This window comes from Chiloscyllium punctatum, chromosome 4 (assembly GCF_047496795.1).
Source record: "Chiloscyllium punctatum isolate Juve2018m chromosome 4, sChiPun1.3, whole genome shotgun sequence".
In the NCBI taxonomy this organism is placed as follows: domain Eukaryota; kingdom Metazoa; phylum Chordata; class Chondrichthyes; order Orectolobiformes; family Hemiscylliidae; genus Chiloscyllium; species Chiloscyllium punctatum.
The window spans coordinates 11,163,930-11,188,114 of record NC_092742.1 but is presented as its reverse complement, the minus strand read 5'-3'; the positions used below and the strand labels follow the sequence as shown (position 1 = coordinate 11,188,114).

The 24,185-nt window shown below is 41.7% G+C and overlaps 1 protein-coding gene across 1 annotated transcript; it reads right to left on the bottom strand.

The window, feature by feature from the left end:
- Window positions 1-1,445: 1,445 nt before the first annotated feature.
- On the bottom strand, window positions 1,446-22,856 carry LOC140476070 (ovarian cancer G-protein coupled receptor 1-like). The gene is made up of 2 exons (XM_072568058.1): window positions 22,491-22,856; window positions 1,446-4,358 (listed from the first exon to the last, which is right to left on the bottom strand). Exon 2 carries the CDS (start codon window positions 4,236-4,238, stop codon window positions 3,291-3,293), a length of 948 nt encoding a protein of 315 aa, XP_072424159.1. The 5' UTR covers window positions 4,239-4,358; window positions 22,491-22,856; the 3' UTR covers window positions 1,446-3,290.
- Window positions 22,857-24,185: the final 1,329 nt, after the last annotated feature.

Sequence of the window (24,185 nt, the reverse complement as noted above, 5' to 3'; positions counted from 1 at the left end):
ATGCTGAGCTTCAAAACAAATGTAATTGTAGAATTGGATATCAAACATTGATCGATATCTGTCAGTTATTCATCCTCATTGACACAAACTCTGTCTGGGGGATGTGAGGAGTCATCACATTTTATCCCTTGTTTCTTTTTCACTTTTGCCTTTTCTTTGAAATCCTTACTTCTGCAGAGATTTTTAAAAATATAACTTTTATTATACATTCCATTGCTTGAGTTTCAATTCTGAATGATGGCTCAGGTGTTAATTAGTATTTGCTACTTGCTTTAAGAATAAGTTTTGTTCAGAATAAACAGATTGTTTTGAATTTAGTGAGGAAGCCAAGGGGATTTTTCTTTATTTTGAATAATGATACAACAGAGAAGCAATTGGCAGTTTTGATATTTGAATTGATATGTGGATGGAATGTAGAGGTTTGATTATCAATGTCACAGTTGCAGAATACCCTTCAGGTTTTATTCTATGGATCACTGAGATCATAATGTCCAGGATGCAAACGTCATCAACATTGGCCATGTATCCATTTATAAAGGTGGCTAAAAATGTAAAGTTTATTTGTGATAAAATGTCTGCTAATGTCTGTCCTGAATGATTTTGCTGTGATTTTGTGAGTATAATTAAGTATTGGTCTGCTCTGCCATGGGTATGAGGCAGGAGATTAGCACTAGATAATAGGGCCAGTACAGGCATGATTGGCCAAATGGCCTTCTACTACACAGTAATAATTCTATGATGCTATAATTAGCTTCTCCACTCATGGAAAATCTCACGATCTAACCTTTCAATTTCTTTCAAAACCCTAAAAACTACCATCTAATCTCACCACAGTTGTTAGTCTTCCAAGAAATACAACTTATCTCATGTAATAGTCCATATTATGCATGTATAAAATGTCTGATTTTCTTTTCATTCATGTGATGATTTTCCAGCATTTATGGTTCATGCTTAATTATCCTGGACCAGTTGGTGGTGAGCTACCTCCTCAATCATTATAGTCATTGAATTGTAGTGTTATGATGCCAGCAGGTGGTATTATTGGATGAATCAGACTCCAGACTTCTTGTGATAACCCATCTCTTTAAATTTTGGGCATTGAGAGTTTGATGGACCTTTTCCTTGGATTATTTACACTTAAGATTAGATTTTCTCAGCTTCAAATATTTCATTCAGGTTTGAGTCAAAGACTAATCCGAAACTTTTAAACCAAAACCCTGTGCAAACAATTTCCTAACTGTGCTGAATTAACTCCTTCCTCTGAGAAGGTCTTTTTTACATGTAACTTCAAACAGGAATTCGGCAAACAAACCAAAAACTTTCCATTCTATGGGAGGTTTCATATTTCATTCAGAAAGTTCCTTATGAAACTGCTCAGATTTATAGCTTGTTTTAACCCATGAATTACAATGATTATTTGTTCACTTTATTGAATGAATCCGCTGTATTTATTGATGATTACAATTTGAAAACAATTTACATTGATTCCAGTGAATGACGGCAGATTTAATAGGCTGATAAAGAGGTGGAAAGAAGATGAAAAAAATGTTGCATTGTTCGTTTGCTCCCAGAAAATCCTAATTATTTATACAATTGTTCAAAATGTCTCTAGTAATTAGTTCCATAATCACCCCAAAGTGTCCATCTCCAGTTGATCCAAGGTCTCCTTCTAATGCTTTGTCAGGATCTTTCCTGGTGGCTGCTGTCCTGTTTTCTGGTAAATCTAACATCAAACTTCCCTTCTTGATATGTTGACATGGGTTGTCACACTGACAGAGCCTTATTTTCCTTTGTAGTCCTGCTGAAACTCATGCCAAGTCATTTGATGGTCTCTGTATCTAAACGACAGCGTTTGACCCGATCCCAAAACCATGCCTTTCTTGAACTGTCCTTCAGAAATGCCCCATGTTCAGAGGATGCTGCCTGAACTGCTGTGCTCTTCCAGCACCACTAATCCAGAATCTGGTTTCCAGCATCTGCAGTCATTGTTTTTACCTCCATGTTCAGAAATGGACATTCAGTGTGGATAGACTAGGGCCAACAGCAACAGGAGTCATAGAAACATTTTTAAAAGTGCAGGTGTAGGCCATTTGGCGCTTTGAGCCTGCACTACCATTCAATATGATCATGGCTGATCATATAATTTCCGTGTCTCACTCCCACTTTCACACTATACCCTTTGATCCTTTTAGCCACAAGGACCACGTCCATCTCCCTCTTGACTGTATCTCATGAACTGGCCCCAATAGCTTTCAGTGGGAGAGAATTCCACAGGTTCACAACTCTCTGGAGTCATGAAATTCTTCTTGATCTCAATCCTGAATGACTTACCCCGTATTCTTAAACTGTGACCCCTAGTTCTGGCTCAGAGTGGGTTTGCGACCTTCCTGTTTGCCCTCCTCATGGCGCAGCTGGAGTTATGGGTTAGACCTGACCTCAGCAGGGCAACATCCTGGTAAATCTGTTCTGACCACTCTCCAGCTTTATTAATATCCTTCCTGTAATAGGCCAACCAGAACTGCACACAGTACTCCAGAAGAGGCCTGACCAATGTCCTGTACAACTTTAACATAATGTCCCAACTCCTATTCTCAAAGGTCTGAGCTAAATGCCTTCTTGACCATCCTATGTATATGTGATGAATTATGTACCTGAACCCCTAGGTCTGTCTGTTCTACTGCTTTGATCATAAGTTGATACATGCTGATACCAACTTTATACTGGCCTCCTGCATTGTTGATGAGAATACAAATCAGTGATTGTGACACTGCTGACAGTGCCTGCAGTTTTCAGAACTGTCAGGAGAGGGAGCTGCAAACTCAGGCTTGCTCCATTTATTGATGCCCAGACACCAAGGCTTCCTCAAAAATGTTGGAGACATCCCAGTGACAATGGGACAAGAACCAGTTCTGGTTATGCAGTGACAGTGACTCTACCTCTGAGTCAGATGTTTGACGTTCAAGTCCCACCTGTCTCAGCTGTTGAAACAAATTCAGTGAAAAAATCAATTTAAAATGTTTGCAGTGTTTCTCTCCAGACACCTGAGGAATGATAATGGAATAGTTTTGGATTTGAATGGCAAGGGTGAGGTGAAAATGATTTAAAGTAGAACAAAACTGAAAATGACAGAACAACAAACTCACTATTATTTCTCATACAGCTCTCTCCCTGTTGGTGCCGCATTTTGTTTACTCAATCCTTGTGAAATATGTGAGGATGTTTTACTATGTTAAAGGCGCTATTACAATGCAAACTGTTCAACTGAATGAGCTTGAGAGATGGATTCAATATTAATTCAAACTGAGGTTTTCATCTGTGATTGTTTGTCTTTTTGCACAAGAAAGGAGCTTGCTAACAGGATCGAGAAACCTTGCTAACCAACCCTTTGAACTTGGAGAGACAAAACAGTACAAGATGGGGTCGGCCACACAGTTGAAGCTCATCAGCAGCAGCCCGACATGGTAAACCTCAAAAATACTGTCAGCAAAGGGACAGTCGTACTCAAATATGCTTCGGACCATCAGGAAAATGTGATAAGGGGCAAAGCAAACCAGGAAAATTATGATTATCCCAGATACTAACTTTTTTATTCTTAATTTCCGCTGTCGTTCAGACCCACGGAGATTTTGCACAACCTTCAACAGTTTAAAGTAAGAGTAGAGGAATAAAATCAAAGGGAGACCAAAGCCAATGGAGAGTTTGTAAATATTTAAATATTTGTCCTTTAGGCGCAGAGGATAATGTTCGAAACACAGGGTATCATTCCCCTCGTCTTTACTGAGAACCTTGGAGCCCATGTAAATGGTGCAGACAGCTATCTCCTTGAGCCAGATGAGAATACTGATGAGCAAAGCAGCCTTCCTGCTGTGTATGAATTTAAATTTCAGAGGGTAAGCCACAACAAGGTAGCGATTAATGGCAATGAAGCAGAGGAAGCCAATACTGATGTAAATATTCTGGTAGAGGAGCAGACCGCTGAAGATGCAAAGTTCCCGAGAATGTTGCCAGTCATCGTGCTGCAGCATGTACTGAATCCACAAAGGTAAGGAAAGGAGGTACAAAAGGTCTGAGATGGTCAGATTACAGAGATAGATTCCCAGCTCATTCTTCTGCCTGATCTGTAGGTAGCTGTGATACAGGGACAGGAGGTTGGTCGGGAGGCCAATGATGAAGACCCCAATGTAGACGGCGGGAAACAGGATCTGGTGGATTTCGTGGTCAACAGTGCAGTTGCTCATCGTTCAATCCAACCCTGGAATGATCTGTCCAATAAACGTTTTTCAGGAGCTCCTGAGTTTGCGGTCCTCAAACTTTGATATAATTTTGTATTTAATACTTCTTCCCTGAAATATGTCTCCCTAGGGGTAAAAGCAGAGAATATATTAAACAATATCATCATGAAATGTAAAGCAGGCAAAAAAGGCATGTGTTCACAGTGCCAGTGTTAGCTGTGTGAAAATTCCAGAGAATCTGCCTCATTCATGTGTTCTTTCCACATTAGCATTGCAATTCTTCAAAATACAAAATGTTTATTTGTCTGGTTCAGTTGTCCTGGAGAAGGTGATGGTAAGCTGCCTTCTTGAACTCCTGCAGATTATTACACTCAAAGGATTGTTGCAGAGGGAGATCCCGGATTTTGACCCAACAAAACTGAAGGAATGTCAATATAGTTTGATAAATGACAGAGATAGATTCCCAGCTCATTCCACTGGTTGCTCTGCTGGTAGTTGTGATTAGGCATGGCAGTGTTTTTCCAAGTCAGGATGGTGTTTGGTGTGGGGGCAACATTGCATGTGGTGGTGTTCCCAAGTATCTGCTGCCATTGTCCATCTGGGTGGTTGGGCTTGTGTGTATATGTGATGTTAAAGTTGTTGAGTTTCTGCAGTGTGCCCTGTCGATGGTACCATTCCCCATCACCCTCATCTGCCTGGCCGCGCACATCCTCACTTTGAACAACTTCTCCTTTAACTCCTTTCACTTTATTTAAATCAAAGAGGTGGCCATGGATATCTCTGTGCGACCCAGGTATGACTGTTTTTTATGGGGCATGTGGAACATTCCTTGTTCCTGTCCTATTCCAGCCACCCCCCACAGCTCATTCTTTTATACATCAATGACATTGTCGGTGATACTTCCCTCGCTTGTCTGGAATTGGCAAAATTTATTTTGCATCAAATTTCCAGCTCACTCTCACCTAAGTTTTTTCCAAACCTTAAGTTTTCAAACTTAAGAGCTTCTGCAAGTAGATAAAACGGAGCCTCTGCATTTACAACCCCTCTGAAAAAACACCCAAAGACAATATAACCTTGTTAAAGGAGCAGCACTGTAACACCTCCCCCTTATAAAAAATGAACTATCAATATTTAAAGATGGTTTCATTTTAAAACCCCTTAATCTTACACTGTTAGTACACTACAACATATATACGTTACATTGACAATAATCATGCAAATATGCACAGTAAATTCTATTACAGTCTGTTTTACTCCCACCATCAATCGCCTCTGTATTACATTTGAGGCTCAACAAATGTGTCGGCAATCACGTTTCCTTGTCCTGCCACTTGCACAGTTTTCAAATTGAAATACTATAACAACAAGCTCCACCTAACAATCTGGAAGTTTTGTCCTTAAATTTCTCCACAACCTTTAATGGGCTACGATCAGTGTATATGATTGGCTCAGATACATTACTGGTAAGATAAACATAGAAATGTTGTAATGCCAACACCAAGCTCAAAGTCTCCGTCTCAACTGTCAAATATGTTTGCTGATGAAAATTCAATTTCCTTGAGAAATATCTGTAGGTCTTTCTATCTTCTCATCATCTTCCTGTAAGAGCACAGCACCAATCTACACACATCGATAACCACCTTGAATAGTTTTGCCTAATTAGACGTGGCAATACTGGGACAGTGGTTAATACAGCTTTCAGACTGTCAGATTCCTTCTGACAGTCCACTGTCCACTGAAACGTCTTGCCTTTCTTTAGTAATTCAGTGATAAAATCCACTCAATTTCAGGAATTGCAATACAGCTCTCTTTGTCGATGGTCTGGGAAACTCCCCAATTCCCTTTGTTTTTGCATCCCGTGGGACCATTTGTCTATGTCCAACAACATGGCCCAGGAAGGTGACTTGGACATTGGCAAAATCACTTATTTCCACAAATCTCCCCATGCAGTAGCAATAATTATTCAGTTCATTCTGATTTTCCTCTGGAAGGTAAGGCAATAACTTAGCACAATTTTTGACAACTTCCTCATTGTCCAATTTAACTTGAGGAATGTCCAATTTAGAACCCTCTGAACTTATTTCTCCACTCTGTGCTGTAACCAATCACACAATTTCCTTTGGCTTTCCTTCCCTGTCAAAATACATTTTGAGCATATTCACGTGACAATTCTGTGAGATGTCTTTGTCTGGAGTCCATATATACAAATATGCACTATGTGAATTTTCACTTAGCAGTTTCTTTTCAATCAATTTTAGCATCCTGTCACTTCTGCTCAAAAACTAATTCAAATGGACTGAATTTGGTTGATTTATTTGATGCATCTCTGATCGCAAAAAGTATAAACAGAATTCCCTTGTCCTAGTCATCTGGATATTCTTGACTACATGTCCTCAACATGGTCTCTAATGTCTGATGCCACCTTTATAGCATTCCCTGCAATTCTGGATGGTATGCAGTAGATTTGAATTGTTTTATTCCTATGCTGTCCATAACTTCCTTAAATAATTTTGATGTGATGTTTGATCTGAACCGTGATCTGATTGTATCTCTGTGGGTAGTCCATAGCTAGTGAAAAATTTGCGTAACTCCTCCACAATCCTTTTTGCTGTGATATGGCATAGTGGAACAGCTTCTGGAGATTTATCATACACAGCCATTATTGTTAACAAATACCGATCCCCACATTTTCTTATACGAAGGGGTCCTACGCAATCAATTAAGACTCTTGAAAAAGGTTCCTCAAATGCAGGAATAGGTATTAAAGATGCGGGTTTTATTACTGCCTGTGGTTTTCCAATTACCTGACATGTATGACATGTCTTGCAAAATTCAACTAAATCCCTGTGCAGTCCAGGCCAGTAAAAATGTTTTTGTATTTTAGCTTGGGTTTTCCTCACCCCTAAATGATCACCTATTGGTAGTTCATGCATCACCCACAACACCTCCTTATTATAAATCATTGGCAGTGTGGATGCATGGCATTGGGGGTAAAGTATTAGCATGGTTAACTTACAGGAAGCAAAGAGTGGGGATAAATGAGTGTTATTCTGGCTGGCAATCAGTAACTAGTGGTGTGTGTCGGGGAACAGTGTTGCTACTGCAATTATTTCTGATTTATATCAATGATTTGGAGTTGGGGACTACATGTAGGGTATCAGAGTTTGCAGATGACACTAAGATGAGAGACAGAGCAAAGTGTGCAGAGGACTGTGAAACTTTGCAGAGGAACATAGATACATTGAATGAGTGGGCAAAGGTCTGGCAGATGGAATATGATGTTTATAAATGTGAAGTCATCCATTTTGGCAGGAGTAACAGTAAAAAGGATTATTACTTGAATGGTTAAAAAGTTGCAGCATGCTGCTATGCAGAGGGACCTTGGTGTCCTTGTGTTTGAATCACAGAGGGTAGGTCTGTAGGCACAAGTAATTAGGAAGGCAAATGGAATTTTGTCCTTCATTGCAAAATGGATTGAGTTAAAAAGCAGAGAGGTTATGTTGCAATTGTACAGGGTGCTGGTGAGGCCACACCTGGAGTACTGCGTGCAGTTTTGGTCTTCTTACTTGAGAAAGGATGTACAGACATTAGGAGGGGGTGCAGAGGAGGTTCACTAGGTTGATTCTGGAGTTGAGGGGGTTGGATTATGGGGAGTGACTGAGTAGACTGGGATTATATTCATTGGAATACAGAAGAATGAGGGGGGATCTTATAGAAACATATAAAATTATGAACGGAATGGATGAGATAGAAGTAGAGAGGATGTTTCCACTGGCAGGTGAAACTAGAACAAGGGGGGAGAGCTTCAAGATTAGGAGGAGCAGATTTAGGACTGAATTGAGAAGGAACTTCTTCACCCAGAGGGTTGTAAATCTAATTGAATTCCTTGCCGAGGGAAGTAGTTGACGCTACTTCAGAAAATGTTTTTAAAGTTAAGGAAGATTTTTCTAAAATAAAGGAATTAAGGGGTATGGTGAAGGGGCGGGCAAGTGAATCCAAGTCCATGAAAAGATCAGCCGAGGGGCCGGACAGCCTACTCCTGCTCCTAGTTCTCATATGTTCCAACATGACTTGATGAACTTCTGCCCATTTCTCAACTACCTCATTTCCTCATTAACACATAACTTTTCAGCTATTAGCACACTGGGGTATATCTAGATTCTACTGTGTATGGTTTTTGATACAATTGGTTTGTCACCTATCTGCTCCTGTTTTGTGACAACCATTTGATCACACAGGGTCTTTAGTAATTCCACTTCAGCCTTCTTATCTGTACTCTTTGATCTCTCCTGTTTCCACTGGTGACTTGGTGACCTCATTACCACACAGTCACAAAAAAACCCAGGATGTGTGTCCTGCAATAGCCCGAGTTTCCACTGGCTTTTCAAACACAGCAGACAACATTCCTACCTGTGAACCAGCGATATCATTAGCAAGGACAAATTGTATTCCCACAGCTGAGAGTTTGTCCAGTCCTCCAACCATGACTTTCATTGGACACCCTAACCTCACTCGACATAATTGAGTGCTTCTAGTCTCAGCGAGAATTCCTGTTACTGGCACTTTTTCTGGCAACAGTCCTTCAGAGGTACACATCGCCTCAACTTTCAACATCAAAGACTGAGAGGATCCTGCATCTCGTAATATTGAAACCTGCTGCTCCTGGCCTTCGCAACTAAATTTTACCTTTATAGGTATATGGTTTAAAGAGATCTGGCACTTCCTCCTTAACCAATCTCCAACCAGTTGTACATTCTGGTGCAGCTTTTTAGCCTCCACCGTGCTTTCCGTTACCCTCCAACAAAATTCACTGGCTCATCTGTTTTCCTACATCTCTCTTCCCAGAGCTTTTTCTCATGCACCAATATTGATTTCATGCGGCCTACCATATTGCAGTGAAAACACCAGAGCTTTTTAACCTCTCTTTCCCCTTCAAGGGTTTCCCTTTTACCCTGTGGTCAATTATCCTTATGATTTTCACCGAGATCCACCTTTCCCCCAGTTTCTATCCCTTGTGGATTGAAATTGATGTTGAAGCCAAACAGTGATTTATGAACCAACTCATAATCATCAGCCATTTCAGCTGCTAATCTTACCGTTTTAACTCTCTGCTCTTGCACATGAGTTCTCACTACTTCAGAAAGTGATTTTTCCTCCAAATTAATTGTCTCTCTAAGAACATCATTGGCTTGAATGCCCTTATCCCGCTATTAAAATTACTTTCTTTGATCCTTTCAGATCACCTTCACACACACCCCAGATACCTCCTCTGATAGTGATGTGAGCACCTCACGAGCTCTACATACAAGTTTTGTTTGGATCAACAAAACCCACATAATCACTGACCACTGCATTTATTTAGCCACCTTCTCAAATGAGATGATAAAGGTTTCTGCATTCTTCTCATCAAATTTAGACAATGCATGAATATATTTAAACAGTTTCTCAACAGGCCTTTGGTTCCCATGGGTTTGCTCATCCTCACTCTCTTCCTCACTGAGCTTAACTTCAGTCTTCATCCCCATCCTTTTAAACTGACTTTCCTGTCTCAGTGCCAATTTCTGAACTTCAAACACCCTCTCTTTCTTTCTATCCTCTCTCTCTCTTTTTCTCTCTTTCCCTTTCTTCTCTCTTTCTTTCTCTCCCTTATACTTTTTATTCTGCAAGGGTCTTTCATTCTTTTTCTCTTTCCTCAGCTTTTAATCATAATTCAAACAGTTTCATTTCTTTTGCTCTGTCCTTGTCTTTTGCCACTAACTCAAACTTCTTCATTTTTAATTGAATTTTACCCACCTCCAAAGATTCTGGTGGTTTTTTTAAGCAATTTAAAACGCTGAGCTATTGCTGTAATTATCTCTCCTTTTCTGATGGAAGGAGGTAGCTCCAACTCCAGATTGTCGGCTAATCCCAGCAGTTTGGCCTTATTTACCTTTACTAAGGTTCCCAAAGTCACTTCTTCTGCCCCCAGAAGACCCTTAGTAACTGAAAGAGCCATTACTATCCCAAGCAGTGTTTAAACCAATAGAATTCAACATCCAGAACAAAACACACAAACATCTAAGACTCGCTGCCTTTGCATTGAGCAATCCTAATCCCAAATCGGAATGATAGAACAAATCCTGCACAAAACTCCCAATCTGTTGTGGACCAGGGCAGACTCCTTCAAAACAGTGCAAGAAGGTTGCCCAGACCCTAACGTTTCGAGTTGCTTTGAGCAGGTGTTAGGTGGATATTCCAGGAGTGATGCAGCTGGTCAAAACCCCTCAGTTTTAAACAAAACATAATTTATTCACAAAGTATCAAATGAAACACAAACAAAAGAGAACCGAATACAGGATAACTTAATTTATCCAAAAATCCAACAGATTATCCCAATTTAATGATGCTGTTCTAAATACTTGCAAAAATCCCCGTAAACGCCCCTTGGCAAAAAAGGTAAAATCAAACACAGGGTCTTACAGAGGACAGAGAGATGGCAGGGAGATTCAGCATGGAACACTTTCTTCCATGGAGCTGTTTCCTTGAGCAGCAACCTCAAAACTGACTGACTGCTTGCTCTGAACAGCCAGACGACTAAACCCAAACCAAACCAAACCAGAGTAAAGCTGAGCTGAGAGAAGTGACCACTCCACTTTCATTATACAAGTGTTTGTTTTTATTTAAAATGTTTCTTTGAGTAGGTAAACACAGACAAAACAGAGCCCCTGTCTTTATGTCCCCTCTGAAAAATAAAACACAAGGACAACCTAACCTTGTTAAAGGAGGAGCACCATCAGAGTCTCTATTCCATTCTCCCAGTTCCTCCATCTCTTGCAGCTGTTCTGATGATGTTAACTTTGACATAGGGGCCTCTGAAATCTCCACCTTCTTCCTCAACCGAGGCTTCCCCAGCACCGTAATTGACAGGGCCCTCAGATGGGTCCAACCCATCTCGCAAACTTCACTCTCAGCCACTCTCTTCCTTCCCACAACAGTAATAGGGTCCCCCTTGTCCTCACCCACCACCATACCAACATCCACATCCAGAGGATCATTAGCTCCTACTTCTGCCATCCCCAGCAGGATGCCCCCAACAGACACATGTTCCCCACCCCTCTCAACCTTCCATAGGGACATTGACTCCAGGACACCCTGGGCCACTCCTCTTCCACTCCCAAAACCTCCCTCCCGACCCCCAACAGACCCACAGCAGCTTCCCCTGCAACTGCAGAAGTTGTAACATCTGCCTGTTTACTTCCTCCTTCCTCACTGTCCAAGAGCCCAAACACATCGTCCTGGTGAAGCAGCACACTGCACTCAATCCAATTTACTGCATTCGCTGCTCATAATGTGGTCTCTACACACGGAGAGACAAAACGCAGACTGGGCAACCGCTTTGCAGAATACCAACACTCCATCGACTAAAATTACCCTGAGCTTCCAGTTGCATGCCACTTCAACACACCACTCTGTTCCCCAGCCAACATCTGTAACTCAGGCTTGCTGCAGTGCTCCAGCCCAGCTCAGAGCAAGCTGGAATATTACAACATGGGGTAAACCCTCCTGCTTGATTTAAATCAGCTACACAGAAAATATCTATCCTGTGCAGTAATCTGTGAAAAGTTGAGAGGCCAAGAAATATTTAAAGTAAAAATTAACAACTTGTTTCTTAAGGTATAACTGTGAATAATTAACTAGCAACTATTTGCAACTCCTTCCTCTAACCTATCTTTTACTTTCCCTTCTATAATACTAGTCCGATAAAACCCCTAAGTAAGATTTACCAAAAATTCAAATTTCAAAACCAGCTAGCCGTCGAATCTTCTCTTTATATCTTCCTCTGTCTTCTTTTTTCTTCTCAGGGATTTCTGTTTCACAGGTCACTGATCGAGAAAGCTACCTTTACAGAAGTTATTTTTCGGGCAGTCTGTCCATGCTGCTGGCTTGGCAGTTCTCTCTCAACTGTTCAATTTTCCCCTTCTTTATACCCTCAAAGCATCGGATTGTGTCATTGGCTTTTAATATTGTCAATATACTAAATACAAACTTGATTGGAGTTTGGGATTTCTTTTGGTGTATAATTTATACTGATTGGCCTAATTCAAATTTGTTTTTGTCTCTAGACAACCGCTACCCTAGCTGATCGACCATATGTTATATTATATCTTATTCAGAACACTTGGTGCTGTCACGTAGTTCTGCTACCTTTTAACTGTCTTAAAGGTGCAGCACACCCACATCTTCATTACACCTCTCCCCGTCAGAAAACATGAACCATCAAAATGAAAAGATGGCTTCTTTTCTTTCCTTTAAATACATGACCCTAACATACTGATAACTTTAATCTAACTTCACCTGAACTTCTTCCCACATAAGTCTGTAATATATATAAAACATTAAATAAATGCAAATCTCATTTAAGCTTTAACAGTTAAATCTACAATAACGCATCTGCGATTGCATTCTTACGACACGCAGCATGTGCAATTTGTAAATTAAATGTCTGTAACATAAGACTCCAACGAATTAGTCTCATATTCTTTTCTTTAAAGTGTTCTAAGAATGTAAGCGGAATGTGATCTGCATACACAACCACCTCCGACAGATTGTTTGTGACATACACATTAAAATGTTGTAAGGCCAGTACCAAACTCAATAGTTCCTTTACAACCGTGCAGTCTTTCTTCTGGTGGATGTTCAGGTTCTTTGAAAAGTAACAACTGACAGTTCAATCCCATCCTCATCTTCCTGTAGGAGTACAGCTCCAACCCTTATGTCACTAGCATTGATGACGACTTTAAAAGGTTTTGAAAAGTTTGGTGTCACTAAAACTGGTTTGGTGGTTAGTATTGCTTTCAAGTGATCTGGCATTGTTCTGTCCATCGAAACTTTGTGTTCTTCTTCAGCAAATCAGTTAGCGGTGCCACTACACTGCTGCAGTTTGGAATAAACTTCCATTGGAATCCACTGAGTCCTAAGAATCGAAGCACCTCTTTCTTTGAGGTTGGTCGTGGAATTTCCTCAATGACCTTCATCTTTTAAGGTGAAGGGTGGAAGGTATAGGGGAGATGTCAGGGGTGGGTTCTTTACCCAGAGAGTGGTGGGGGCATGGAATGCGCTGCCCATGGGAGTGGTAGAGTCAGAGTCATTGGCGACCTTTAAGCGGCATTTGGATAGGTACATGGATGGGTGCTTAATCTAGGTTAGAAGTTCGGCACAACATCGTGGGCCGAAGGGCCTGTTCTGTGCTGTAATGTTCTATGTTCTAATGTTCTATGTTCTATCTTTGCGTTCTGTGGGGTCAACCTTCCATGATCGGTGTTATGTCCGAAGAACATCACCTCTGCTTTTCGCAAGTTCTGTTTTATCACCAGTTTTGCTTCTCATAGTTGTTCAAAGAGCTCTGCCAACTGTACCATGTGATCTTTCCAAGACTTAGTAAAGATCACTACATCGTCCAAACAGACTGCGCAGTTTGTTAACCCAGCCATAACTCTGTTCATGAGTCTTTGGAATGTGGCGGGTGCTTTCTTCATTCCAAAGGGCATCACTTTAAACTGATATAGCCCATTTGGGGTTACAAACACAGACATTTCTTTCACCTACTCCGATAAAGGTACCTGCCAGTAACCAGGCATTAAATCCAACTTGGTGATGTAAATGGCTTGTCTGACTTTCTTGATACTGTCCTCCACTCTAGGAATTGGATATGAGTCTGATTTTGTAACAGCGTTGACCTTCCAATAATCAACACAGAATCATTGAGTCCTGTCCAGTTAGAGAGCTAAGACGATTGGTGAACTCCTCTCACTCTGGCTCGGTTTGATGATGTCCTCATTGAGCCTGACCTCCACCTCTGTCCGGATCTGTCTGGCTTTGAAAGGATTAAGCCGATAGGGATGTTGTTTTATCGGAGCAGTATTCCCTACGTCTACTTCTTGTACAATAGCATTAGTCCTCCCCATCTAATTCTTACATATGTCCTCATACTGCAGTAACAAATCTTTCAACTGTGTTCTACGCTCCTAAGACACATAACTTGCTAACCAAATCTATTTTGAGGCGCATCAAAATCCACATCATCTGGATTTGATTCCTCACACTGCAGGGCAGTAACTAACACCCGATTCTCCAGTTCTTTCCCTCTAGTATAATACGGTTTCAACATGTTCACATGACATACCCGATACCTTTTTTCTCTATCTGGCATCTTTACTAGATAGTTCACCTGACTCAACTTTTTCTCAATTTGATAGGGACCACTAAACCTGGCTTTGAAGGGATCTCCTGGTATCACTGATAACAGTATTAACATGTCAACCTCTTGGGAAAATGTCCGAGTCTCAGAGCTTTTATCTGCCACCTGCTTCATTCTACACTGTGCCCTCTTTAGATGCTGTTTAGCTAACTCACCTACTTGACTCAATCTCTCCCTCACCTCTGATACATAATGTAAGTGAAATCTCCGACTTTGGTCCTGCCAATTTTTCTTGAATTAATTTCAAAGGGCCTCTCACTTCATGCCCAAATATTAACTCGAAGGAAATGAACTGACGAGATTCATTTGGGGCATCTCTAATGGCAAACAATATGAATGAGATACCTTTATCCCAATCATTTGGGTAATCCTGAGAGTATGCTCTAAACACTTCTGTCTGACCCTCTGCATATCTAGGTTTTTCCTGCGCCATTACTTCAAGCATTACTGCTAACTGAACTTCAACTCTGTCTTTCTCTTTACTTTTTGCTTCATGCTGTGACTTATGATAATGGATCTGGTTACCGCATAGTCTGGGAAAATACCAGGATATTTCTGTTTTAACTCCTCAGTTTCTTGGTCTTCCTTGGGCTTCTCCATAACAAGTGGTGTCCCTCTCACCTTGGATCCTGCTAAATCATTCCCAAGAACAAACTGAACTTCTGGAACTGACACTCTGTCAATCACTCCCACTGTAACTTCCCCAGTCTTGAGTTGGCACTCTGACCTGATCTTACATAGGGAACACTAAATTTCTGTCCATCAATCTCACAAATTACCACACTCTCGGGTAACAGATCAGAAAGAGTGCATATTCGCTCATCCCTTACTATCAGCAACAGGTTAGATCCTGTATCTCTCAAAATTATAACTTCTTGCCCTTCTTCCTCTGTTCTTTCTGAGTAGACTTTACCCACAGAGGCAAATTCTTTGTACAAATCAGGTACTAACTCCATACCCAGACCTGCCTAGGCTGTGCACTCCCCTGCAGCTCCTTGGCTCTTCTTGGGGTGTCCTTTACTACCTTCACTAATGCCACTGGTTTAGCTTCTATTACCACATCTTCTCTTGCAGTGCCTCTCTTTAACGATCAGCATTGTGACTTTACGTGTCCCACCTTCTGGCAATGAAGACACCTTTTCCCAGTGCTCTTCTGAAACCACCGGCACTGTAATTTTCTGTGTTCCACTCCATTACAGTGAAAATACCTGAGGCCTTTCACCTCTTCAGTCAAGATTAGAGTGGTGCTGGAATAGCATAGCAGGTCAGGCAGCATCCGAAGAGCAGGAAAATCAACATTTCAGACAGGAGCCCTTCATCTCCTGTCCACCCTCTTGAGCATCTTTAACCTGTGATAAAATCTTACCAGTGTTCTCTACTCTTTCTTTAGTAGTGTAGGATCTCCCCTTCTCCCAACTTCTATCTCACACAGGAAGAAATTCTGGCTGGAAGCTTGTCTTATGCACCATAGAGTCATAGAGATGTACAGCATGGAAACAACTGTCCTTCTCACTTCCTGAACTTTTTGTTCCTCCACGTGAATTCTTACTATCTCTGGAAGTGAGTTTTTAAACTCCTCCAGCAGAACAATCTCTCTTAGACCCTCAAAGGTCTTATCTATTTTTAAAGCACACACCCATTGATCAAAATTACTATGATTAATTCTTTCAAACTCAACATAAACCTGACCTGTGCTTCTTTGTATTTCTGAACCATTGTCTATATGCTTCTGGTACCAATTCATAAGCACTTAAAATAACTTGTTTGACCTCTTCATAATCTCTTGATACCTCATCTGACTGTGCGGCAAATACCTCACTAGCTCTGCCTACCAGTTTAGTCTAAACTAGCATTACCCATAAATCCTTGTACCACTCCATCTGCCTAGCCAATGTTTAAAATGAAATAAAGATGGCTTCAACATCTTTCTCATCAAAATGTGGTAGAGTTTTGACATATTTGTATATATCACTACATTCTCTTTTAATCTCCATCCTGTTAACTTGACTTTGCTAAGTCAGAACTTCTCAAGTTCAAATTCTCTCTTTCTCTCTCTTCTCTCTCCTGTTCTTCTCTCTCTCTTTGTTCAGCTAAGAACTTCTCTCTCTTTCCTTTTCTTCTCTCTCTTTCTCCACTCTCTCTTTCTTCTCTCTTTTTCTCTTTCTCTCTCTTTGTTTAACCTCTAACACCATTTTCCTCAATTGTAATTGAAGTTTTTCTACCTCTCCTGCACGTGTCTGTTCCTCTCTTGCACCTAAGTGTTTGAGTAATTCCCTTACAATTTCAGCTTTTCAGTGTTAGTCACTGGGGACTCAATAGTTAGAGGGTCAGATAGAAGGTTTGTTGGGAATGAAAAGACTCACGGTTGGTGTGTTGCCTCCCAGGTGCCAGGGTCTGTGATGTCTCAGATCGTGTCTTTGGGGTCCTGAAGGGAGAGTGTGACCAGCCTCAAGTCGTGGTCCATGTAGGTACCAACGACATAGGTTGAAAGAGAGATAGGGATGTAAGGCAGGGTTTCAGGGAGCTACGGTGGAAGCTGAGAGCTAGAACAAAACAGAGGTGTTATCTCTGGTTTGTTACCCGTACCATGTGATAGCGAGGCAAGGAATAGGGAGAGATATCAGCTGAACACGTGGCTGAAGGGATGGTGCACGATGGAGGTTTTCAGGTACATGGATAATTGGGGCTCATTCTGGGGAAGTGGGACCTCTACAAACAGCATGGTCTTCACTTGAACCAGAGGGGTACTAATATCCTGGGTGGGAAATTTGCTGATGCTATTCAGGTGGGTTTAAACTAGCTCAGCAGGGGGATGAGGTATAGTTCCAGTGCACAGGAGGATGAGATTAGGTAGGACAGGGACAGGATTTCACCGTCACAGGAATGTGCTGACAGACAGCAAGCTGGTTTAAAGTGTGTCTTCTTCAATGCCAGAAGTATCTGAAATAAGGTATGTGAGCTTGCAGCATGGATAGATACCTGGGACTTCGATGTTGTGGCCATTTTGGAGACATGGATGGTGCAGGGTGAGGAATGGATGTTGCAAGTTCCACAGTTTAGATCTTTCATTAAGAACAGGTAAGGCAGTAAAAGAGGGGAAGGCATGGCCTTAATAGTCAAGGACAGTATAACGGTGGCTGAAAGAACTTTTGACGAGGACTCGTTAACTGAGGTAATGTGGACTGAGGTTAGAAACAGGAGAGGAGGGGGTCACACTGCTTGGAGTTTTTTATAGGCCTCTGCAGAGTTCCAGGGAGGTGGAAGAGAGGATTGGCAAAATGATTCTGGGGAGGAGTGAAAGAAACAGGGTGGTCATTATGGGGACTTTAACTTCCACGACATTGACTGGAAATGCTATAACTCTAGTATGTTGGACGATTCAGTTTTGGTCCAATGTGTACAGGAGGGTTTCCTGACACAGTATGTTGAAGGGCCGACAAGAGGGGAGGCCACACTGGATCTGGTGCTTGGTAATGAACCAGGCCAGGTGTTTGATTTAGTTGTTGGTGAGCACTTTGGAGGAAGTGACCATAATTCAGTTACGTTTAGTTTAGCAATGGAAAGGGATAGGTACATGCCACAGGGCAAGAGTTATCGATGGGGCAAGGGCAATTACAATGTAATTAGGCAAGACCTAGGATGCATTGAGTGGGGTAGCAAAATGCAGGGGATGCAGACAATGGAAATGTGGAGCTGGTTTAAGGAACAGATATTGCGTGTCCTTGATAGGTATGTCCCTGTCAGGCAGGGAGGAAGTGATAAGGTCAGGGAACCGTGGTTTACTACAGAAATTGCATCTCTTGTTACACAGAAGAAGGAGGCTTTTGTGACAAATGAGACAAGATGGTTCAGATGAGGGTACAGCGAAGCGGATGGGGAGAGAGAGATAGAGTGAGAGAGAAATGGGGAGAGAGAGAGAGGGAGACAGAGAGAGAGAAGGGGGGGAGAGAGTGAAGCGGAGAGAGAGACAGACAGAGAGAGAGAGAAGCGGGGAGAGAGAGGAGAGGGGAGAGAGAGACAGAGAGACAGACAGAGAGACAGAGAGAGATATGAGGGTTACAGATGAGAGATGAAGGTTACAGATTAGCTAGGAAGGATTTAAAGAAAGAGTTAAGAAGAGCAAAGAGAGGACACAAGCAGTCTTTAGCAAATAGGATAAAGGAGAACCCTAAAGATTTTTAGTAGGTATGTGATGAATAAAAGGATGACTAGGGTAGGAATAGGGCCAGTCAAAGACAGAAGTGAGAGATTGTGTGTGGACCCTGTGATGATCGGAGAGGTGCTAAACGAATATTTCTCATCGGTTTTCACACAGGGAACATTGTAGAGTATATTGTAGAGGAGAAGAATGAGATATGAGATATTAGACTAGAAAGGATCGAGGTTAGTTGCGAACAGGTGTTATCAATTCTAGAAGGAGTGAAAGTAGACAAGTTCCCCGGGCCAGATGGGATTTATCCCAGGATTCTCTGGGAAGCTAGGGAGGAGGTGTTGGTGCCTTTTGTTTTGATCTTTGAGTCGTCATTGTCTACAGGTTTAGTACCAGAGGACTGGAGGATTGCAAATGTTGTGCCCTTGTTCAAGAAGGGCAGTAGAGGTGACCCAGGTGATTATAGACCAGTGAGCCTTACATCTGTTGTAGGAAAAGTTTTGGAAAGGATTATAAGAGATGGGATTTATAATCATCTAGCAAGCAACAATTTGATTGCAGATAGTCAACATGGTTTCATCAAGAGCAGGTCATGTCTCACAAACCTCATTGAGTTTTTTGAGAAGGTGACCAAGCATGTGGATGAGGGTAGGGCAGTTGACGTGGTGTGCATGGACATCAGTAAAGTCTTTGATAAGGTTCCACTTGATAGCTGTTGGAAAAAATGCAGAGGCATGGGATTGAGGGTGGTTGAGCAGTTTGGATTAGAAACTGGCTTTCTGAAAGAAGGCAGCGAGTGGTGGTTGATGGAAAATGTTCAGCCTGGTGTGCCACAAGGATCTGTTTAGGGACCAATGCTGTTTGTCGTTTTTATAAATGACTTGGACGCAGGCATAGGTGGATGGGTGAGTAAGTTTCCAGATGACACTAAAGTTGGTGGAATGGTGGACAGTGTGGAAGAATGTTACAAGTTGCAAGGGGACTTGGATAAACTGCAGAATTGGGCTGAGAGGTGGCAAATGGAGTTCAATGCAGCTAAATGTGAGGTGATTCACTTTGGGAAGAATAACAGGAAGGCAGAATACTGGGTCAATGGAAAGATTCTTGGTAGTGTGGATGTGCAGAGGGATCTTGGAGTCCATGTACATAGATCCCTGGAAGTTGTCATCCAGGTTGATAGTGCTGTTAGAAAGCATACAGTGTTTTAGGTTTTATTGGTAGAGGGATTACATTTCGGAGCCATAGTGTCATGCTGCAACTATACAAAACGCTGGTGCGGCCACACTTGGAATATTGTGTACAGTTCTTGTCACCTCATTACAGGAAGGACGTGGAAACATTGGAAAAGGTGCAAAGGAGATTTACCAGGATATTGCCTTGGAGGGGAGGTCTTATGAGGAAAGGCTGAGAGACTTGGGTCTGTTCACATTGGAAAGAAGAAGGCTAAGAGGGGATTTAACAGAGATATACAAGATGATCAGAGGATTATATAGGGTAGACAGTGAAAGTTGTTTTCCTAGGATGATGGCGTCAGCGTGTAAGAAGGGCCATAGCTGCAAACTGAGGGGTGATAGATTTATGACAGATATCAGAGGCAGGTTCTTTACTCAGAGAGTGGTAAGGGCGTGGAATGCCATACCTGCCAATTTAGTTTACTCAGCCACATTAGGGAGATCTAAACAATCCTTGGATAAGCACATGGATGATGGTGGGATAGTGTAGGGGGATGGGCTTAGATTTGTTCACAGGTTGGCGCAACATTGAGGGCTGAAGGGCCTATTCTGCGCTGTATTGTTCTACGTTTACTTTTGTCCTTGGTGAAACCCAAATCTAACTTCTTTGCTAATTCTAAAAGTATGGCTTTTTACTTTCCTTGTAAAATATTTTGGCAAATTTGAGATTCATCTTCAAATCTCAGAACCTCTTTATCAATTTTAAGAGCCATACCTTTCACATTTAATTTAATCAACCACAAGTCAACAAAATTAAACAAATTGCCTCACCTACGTTTTATTTAAAGATCTAGCATGCTAACCTGCAAGTGTTTAAATCTGCTGGATTTTTTGTACCCCCAAAATCTATTCAAATCTGTCTAAACCAGTTCAAATCACAAATTGAAGATCTAGATTGTTCAGATCACAGACAAAAGCCCCCCAAGCCATTCAAATCCCAGTGATGAGCCCCCAAACTGTTATGTCATGGGGCTAATTTAAACCAGCAACACAAAAAGGATTTGTCCCATGCATTAATCTGTGAAAAGTTGAGAGGCCCAGAACAACTTAAAGTAAAAATTAACAACGTTATTTCTTAAAGTATAACAGAGAATAATTAGCTATCAGTTATTTATAACTCCTTCTGCAAACCTATCTTTTACTTTCCCTTCTATAATACAAGTCTGATAAAATCCCAATTAAGATTTATCAAAAATTAAAATTTCAAAACAAGTCAGTTGTCGAATCTTTTCTTTATATCTTCCTGTGTCTTCTTTTCTTCTTCTTAGGGATTTCTGTTTCACTGGTCACTGATCGATAAAGGTACCTTTAAGAGAGCTAATTTTTAGGCAGTCTGTAAATGCTGGTGGCTTGGCAGTTCAGTCTCAACTGTTCAATTTTCCCCTAATTATACCTCCAAAGCATCGGATTGTGTCATTGGCTTTTAATATTGTCAGTATACCAAATTCAAACTTGATTGGAGTTTGGTATTTCTTTGGGGGCATCATTTAAACTGATTGGTCTAATTCAAATTTGTTTTTGTCTTTAAGCAACCACTAACCTAGCTACTGGACAACATGTTACATTGTATCTTATTCAGAACAGTTAGTGCTGTCGGGGATACTGCTAGCTTTTAGCGCTTTTAAAGGTACAGTACACCCACACCATAACAGGAAGAATAGCACATCATTTTCTATTTGAGGATACTATAGCTTTGTGGACTCAATATTGAGCTGAACAATTTTGGGGTGTGAGATACTTTCTACCATGTCCTTAACCCAGCCCACACACACCAGGTCTTGGCATCATACAGGTGGAAGTGAGGACTGCAGATGCTGGAGATCAGAGTCAAGGGTGTGGTGCTGGGAAAGTACAGCAGATCAGACAGCATCCGAGGAGCAGGAGAATCGACGCACCACAGTCTTGACTTTTGGCATCATACAGACTGCTACCAACACACTACTCACTGTCAGTCGCTATTAGTCCCCATGAGTAACTATTAATTCCCTAGAAACAGATCTTTAACCACTCCTTTGACTGTTCAACTGTTTCTCTCTCTTGGGTCTTTGTCCATCTCTGTTTAATCTCCGCACCCCCCTTCCCCGTACCCTATCTTCTGTATGTAAACCATCCTTTCCCTAGCTACCATCAGTTCTGATGAAGGGTCACTGGACCCTATGCATTAACTATGATTTCTCTCTGCACATGCTGCCAGACCTGCTGAGATTTTCCAGCAATTTCTATTTAGTTTCAGATTTCCAGCCCCCGCAGTTCTTTCGGGTTTTTGCATTTTCATATTTCTGCTGCCCTTGCCCTTCCAGATGGAAGTGGTTGTGGGTTTGGAAGGTGCTGTCTGAGGGGTCTTGGGTGAAGTTCTGCAGTGCATCTTGTAGATGGTACACACTGCTGCTACTGGAATTAGAGAGAATTGTTGACTATCTCCAGTAATTTCTGTGTTTGATCCAAACCAGGAATACCCAATCCCACCAGGTCCATTTCCCGCGGATTGCTGAGAGTAACAGAGACACTTTCACAGTTTAACAACTTCTAAACAAAAACCGTAATCAAATCATTCAGCTCTGATTTTTCCGCTAACTTCTCTTCCTCTTCATTCTCTCCCCTGGGTTCTGCGGATAGTTAGAAACCAATGGAAGTGTTACCTGTGAGTCAGTCCCTGTTGTCTATTCCTGACAGACAGTCGGACCCGTTCTGGAATTTCCTTCTTGGGTGAACTGATCGATGTGAAGTTTGGCGATTCTTTCCACGTTACAGTTAGTCGCCTCTATCCCCCTCGATTTGCACGGACTGGCTTTCACAACAAGTGGTTAAGGGTCAATGAGAAACCAGGGCTCACACCGATCTATATCATCACCGCCTTGTCACAGAGACTGAGCACCATCTACATCCACACACACACCCTGTGCTGTTTCTGCACCATTTATGGTCTGAAGGTGAGTTTATGTAGCCGTCAGAGAGAGAGAGAGAGCTCTCTACATCACAGCGCCGTGCCCTCTAGCGCAGGAACCTCCGAGACTTAGAGGCTGTAACTGAGACAAGTACAAACAAATGACCAAGTTTTCTGAGAAATTTGATTCCTTTCCCGCCCCCTTCTTTGCTAACATCACATCCCGACTGATCAAGACCAGACTTGTCATCTTCAACTCAAGAGACTGTCAAACTTGCACACACTGAATCTTACAATTTTTCAGTTGACCCGAGTAAAGAATCTCAATGTCCGAGAACAATAGAACGGGAAATGTTAATGTTGGAACAACCAATCCCCAAGGAATATTATTTTCTGACAATAAACATAAGTTGCTGTTTAATTGATGCAATATTTTATTTTACAATTTAATGTCACCTTTTGAATGTAAAATCTGGATTTCCAAGCCATATAGTCACATACCCAAATATTTCTCAACTGTCCTCAAACCCCCGCCTGTTGACCCAGTCCACACCCTCTGCTTCCACTGTCCCTTCACCTGTTCACTCCCTTTCCTTAAACTCCTCAACCACACCCTTCACTTGGAGCATGGTGACCCTCAGATTATCTCACCACTAGTCCTCTTCATCTAGAGAACAGCCATGGGGTTTTCTGGAACCCTGGTGGCTTTACTCCCCCTTTTTTTGAGTCTGTCTTGTCCTCTCCAACCTCCCCTTTTCTTCCTTTTATCTTTTCCTCTTCATTTCAATCTCTCAGTCCACTTCTCAATCCTGTTCAATCCATCATCATTCCAACAATCTCTCCCACTCAATATGAAGCAGACAGCCCCCTCCTCTCCTTACTCCCGGTTGGGATACAGCTTGAAAATGAACTCTTTCACCTCACTGTCTCTGAGGCTGACCCTAATACCAATACTCCACAAGCTGTAAAGTCAGAACCCCATTCTCTTCCATTTAATTGTGATACTGCACAGTCTTCGTGTAAGAATAACATACTTTTAAACAACCTGTGCACTTATGACACATTTTACCAGTGGATAGGATTTAAGCACAGGATGAGGGCATTGCTGGCTAGATTTATTGACCATCCCAGAAGATAGTTAAGAGTCACCTATGTTGCTTTGTTTCTGGAGTCTCATGTAGACCAGACCAGGTAAGGATGGCAGTTTCCTTCCCTAAAGGACATTAGTGAACCTGATAGGTTTTTTCGACAATTGACAATGGATTCATGGTCATCATCAAACTCTTAATTCCAGATTTTTATTGAATTCAAATTCCACCCTCTGCAATGGATCCAAACCAGGCTCTTCGGGAACATTGGTCTCTGGATTATCAGTCCAATGACAATAGCACAAGACCATTTCCTCCCCTCATGAATGCTAACCCAGATGTAGGGACACTACCACTGTACC

Bases quoted from the DNA above. Each gene is read 5' to 3' on its own strand.
- LOC140476070 (XM_072568058.1), bottom strand. From the start codon at position 4,238: ATGAGCAACTGCACTGTTGACCACGAAATCCACCAGATCCTGTTTCCC.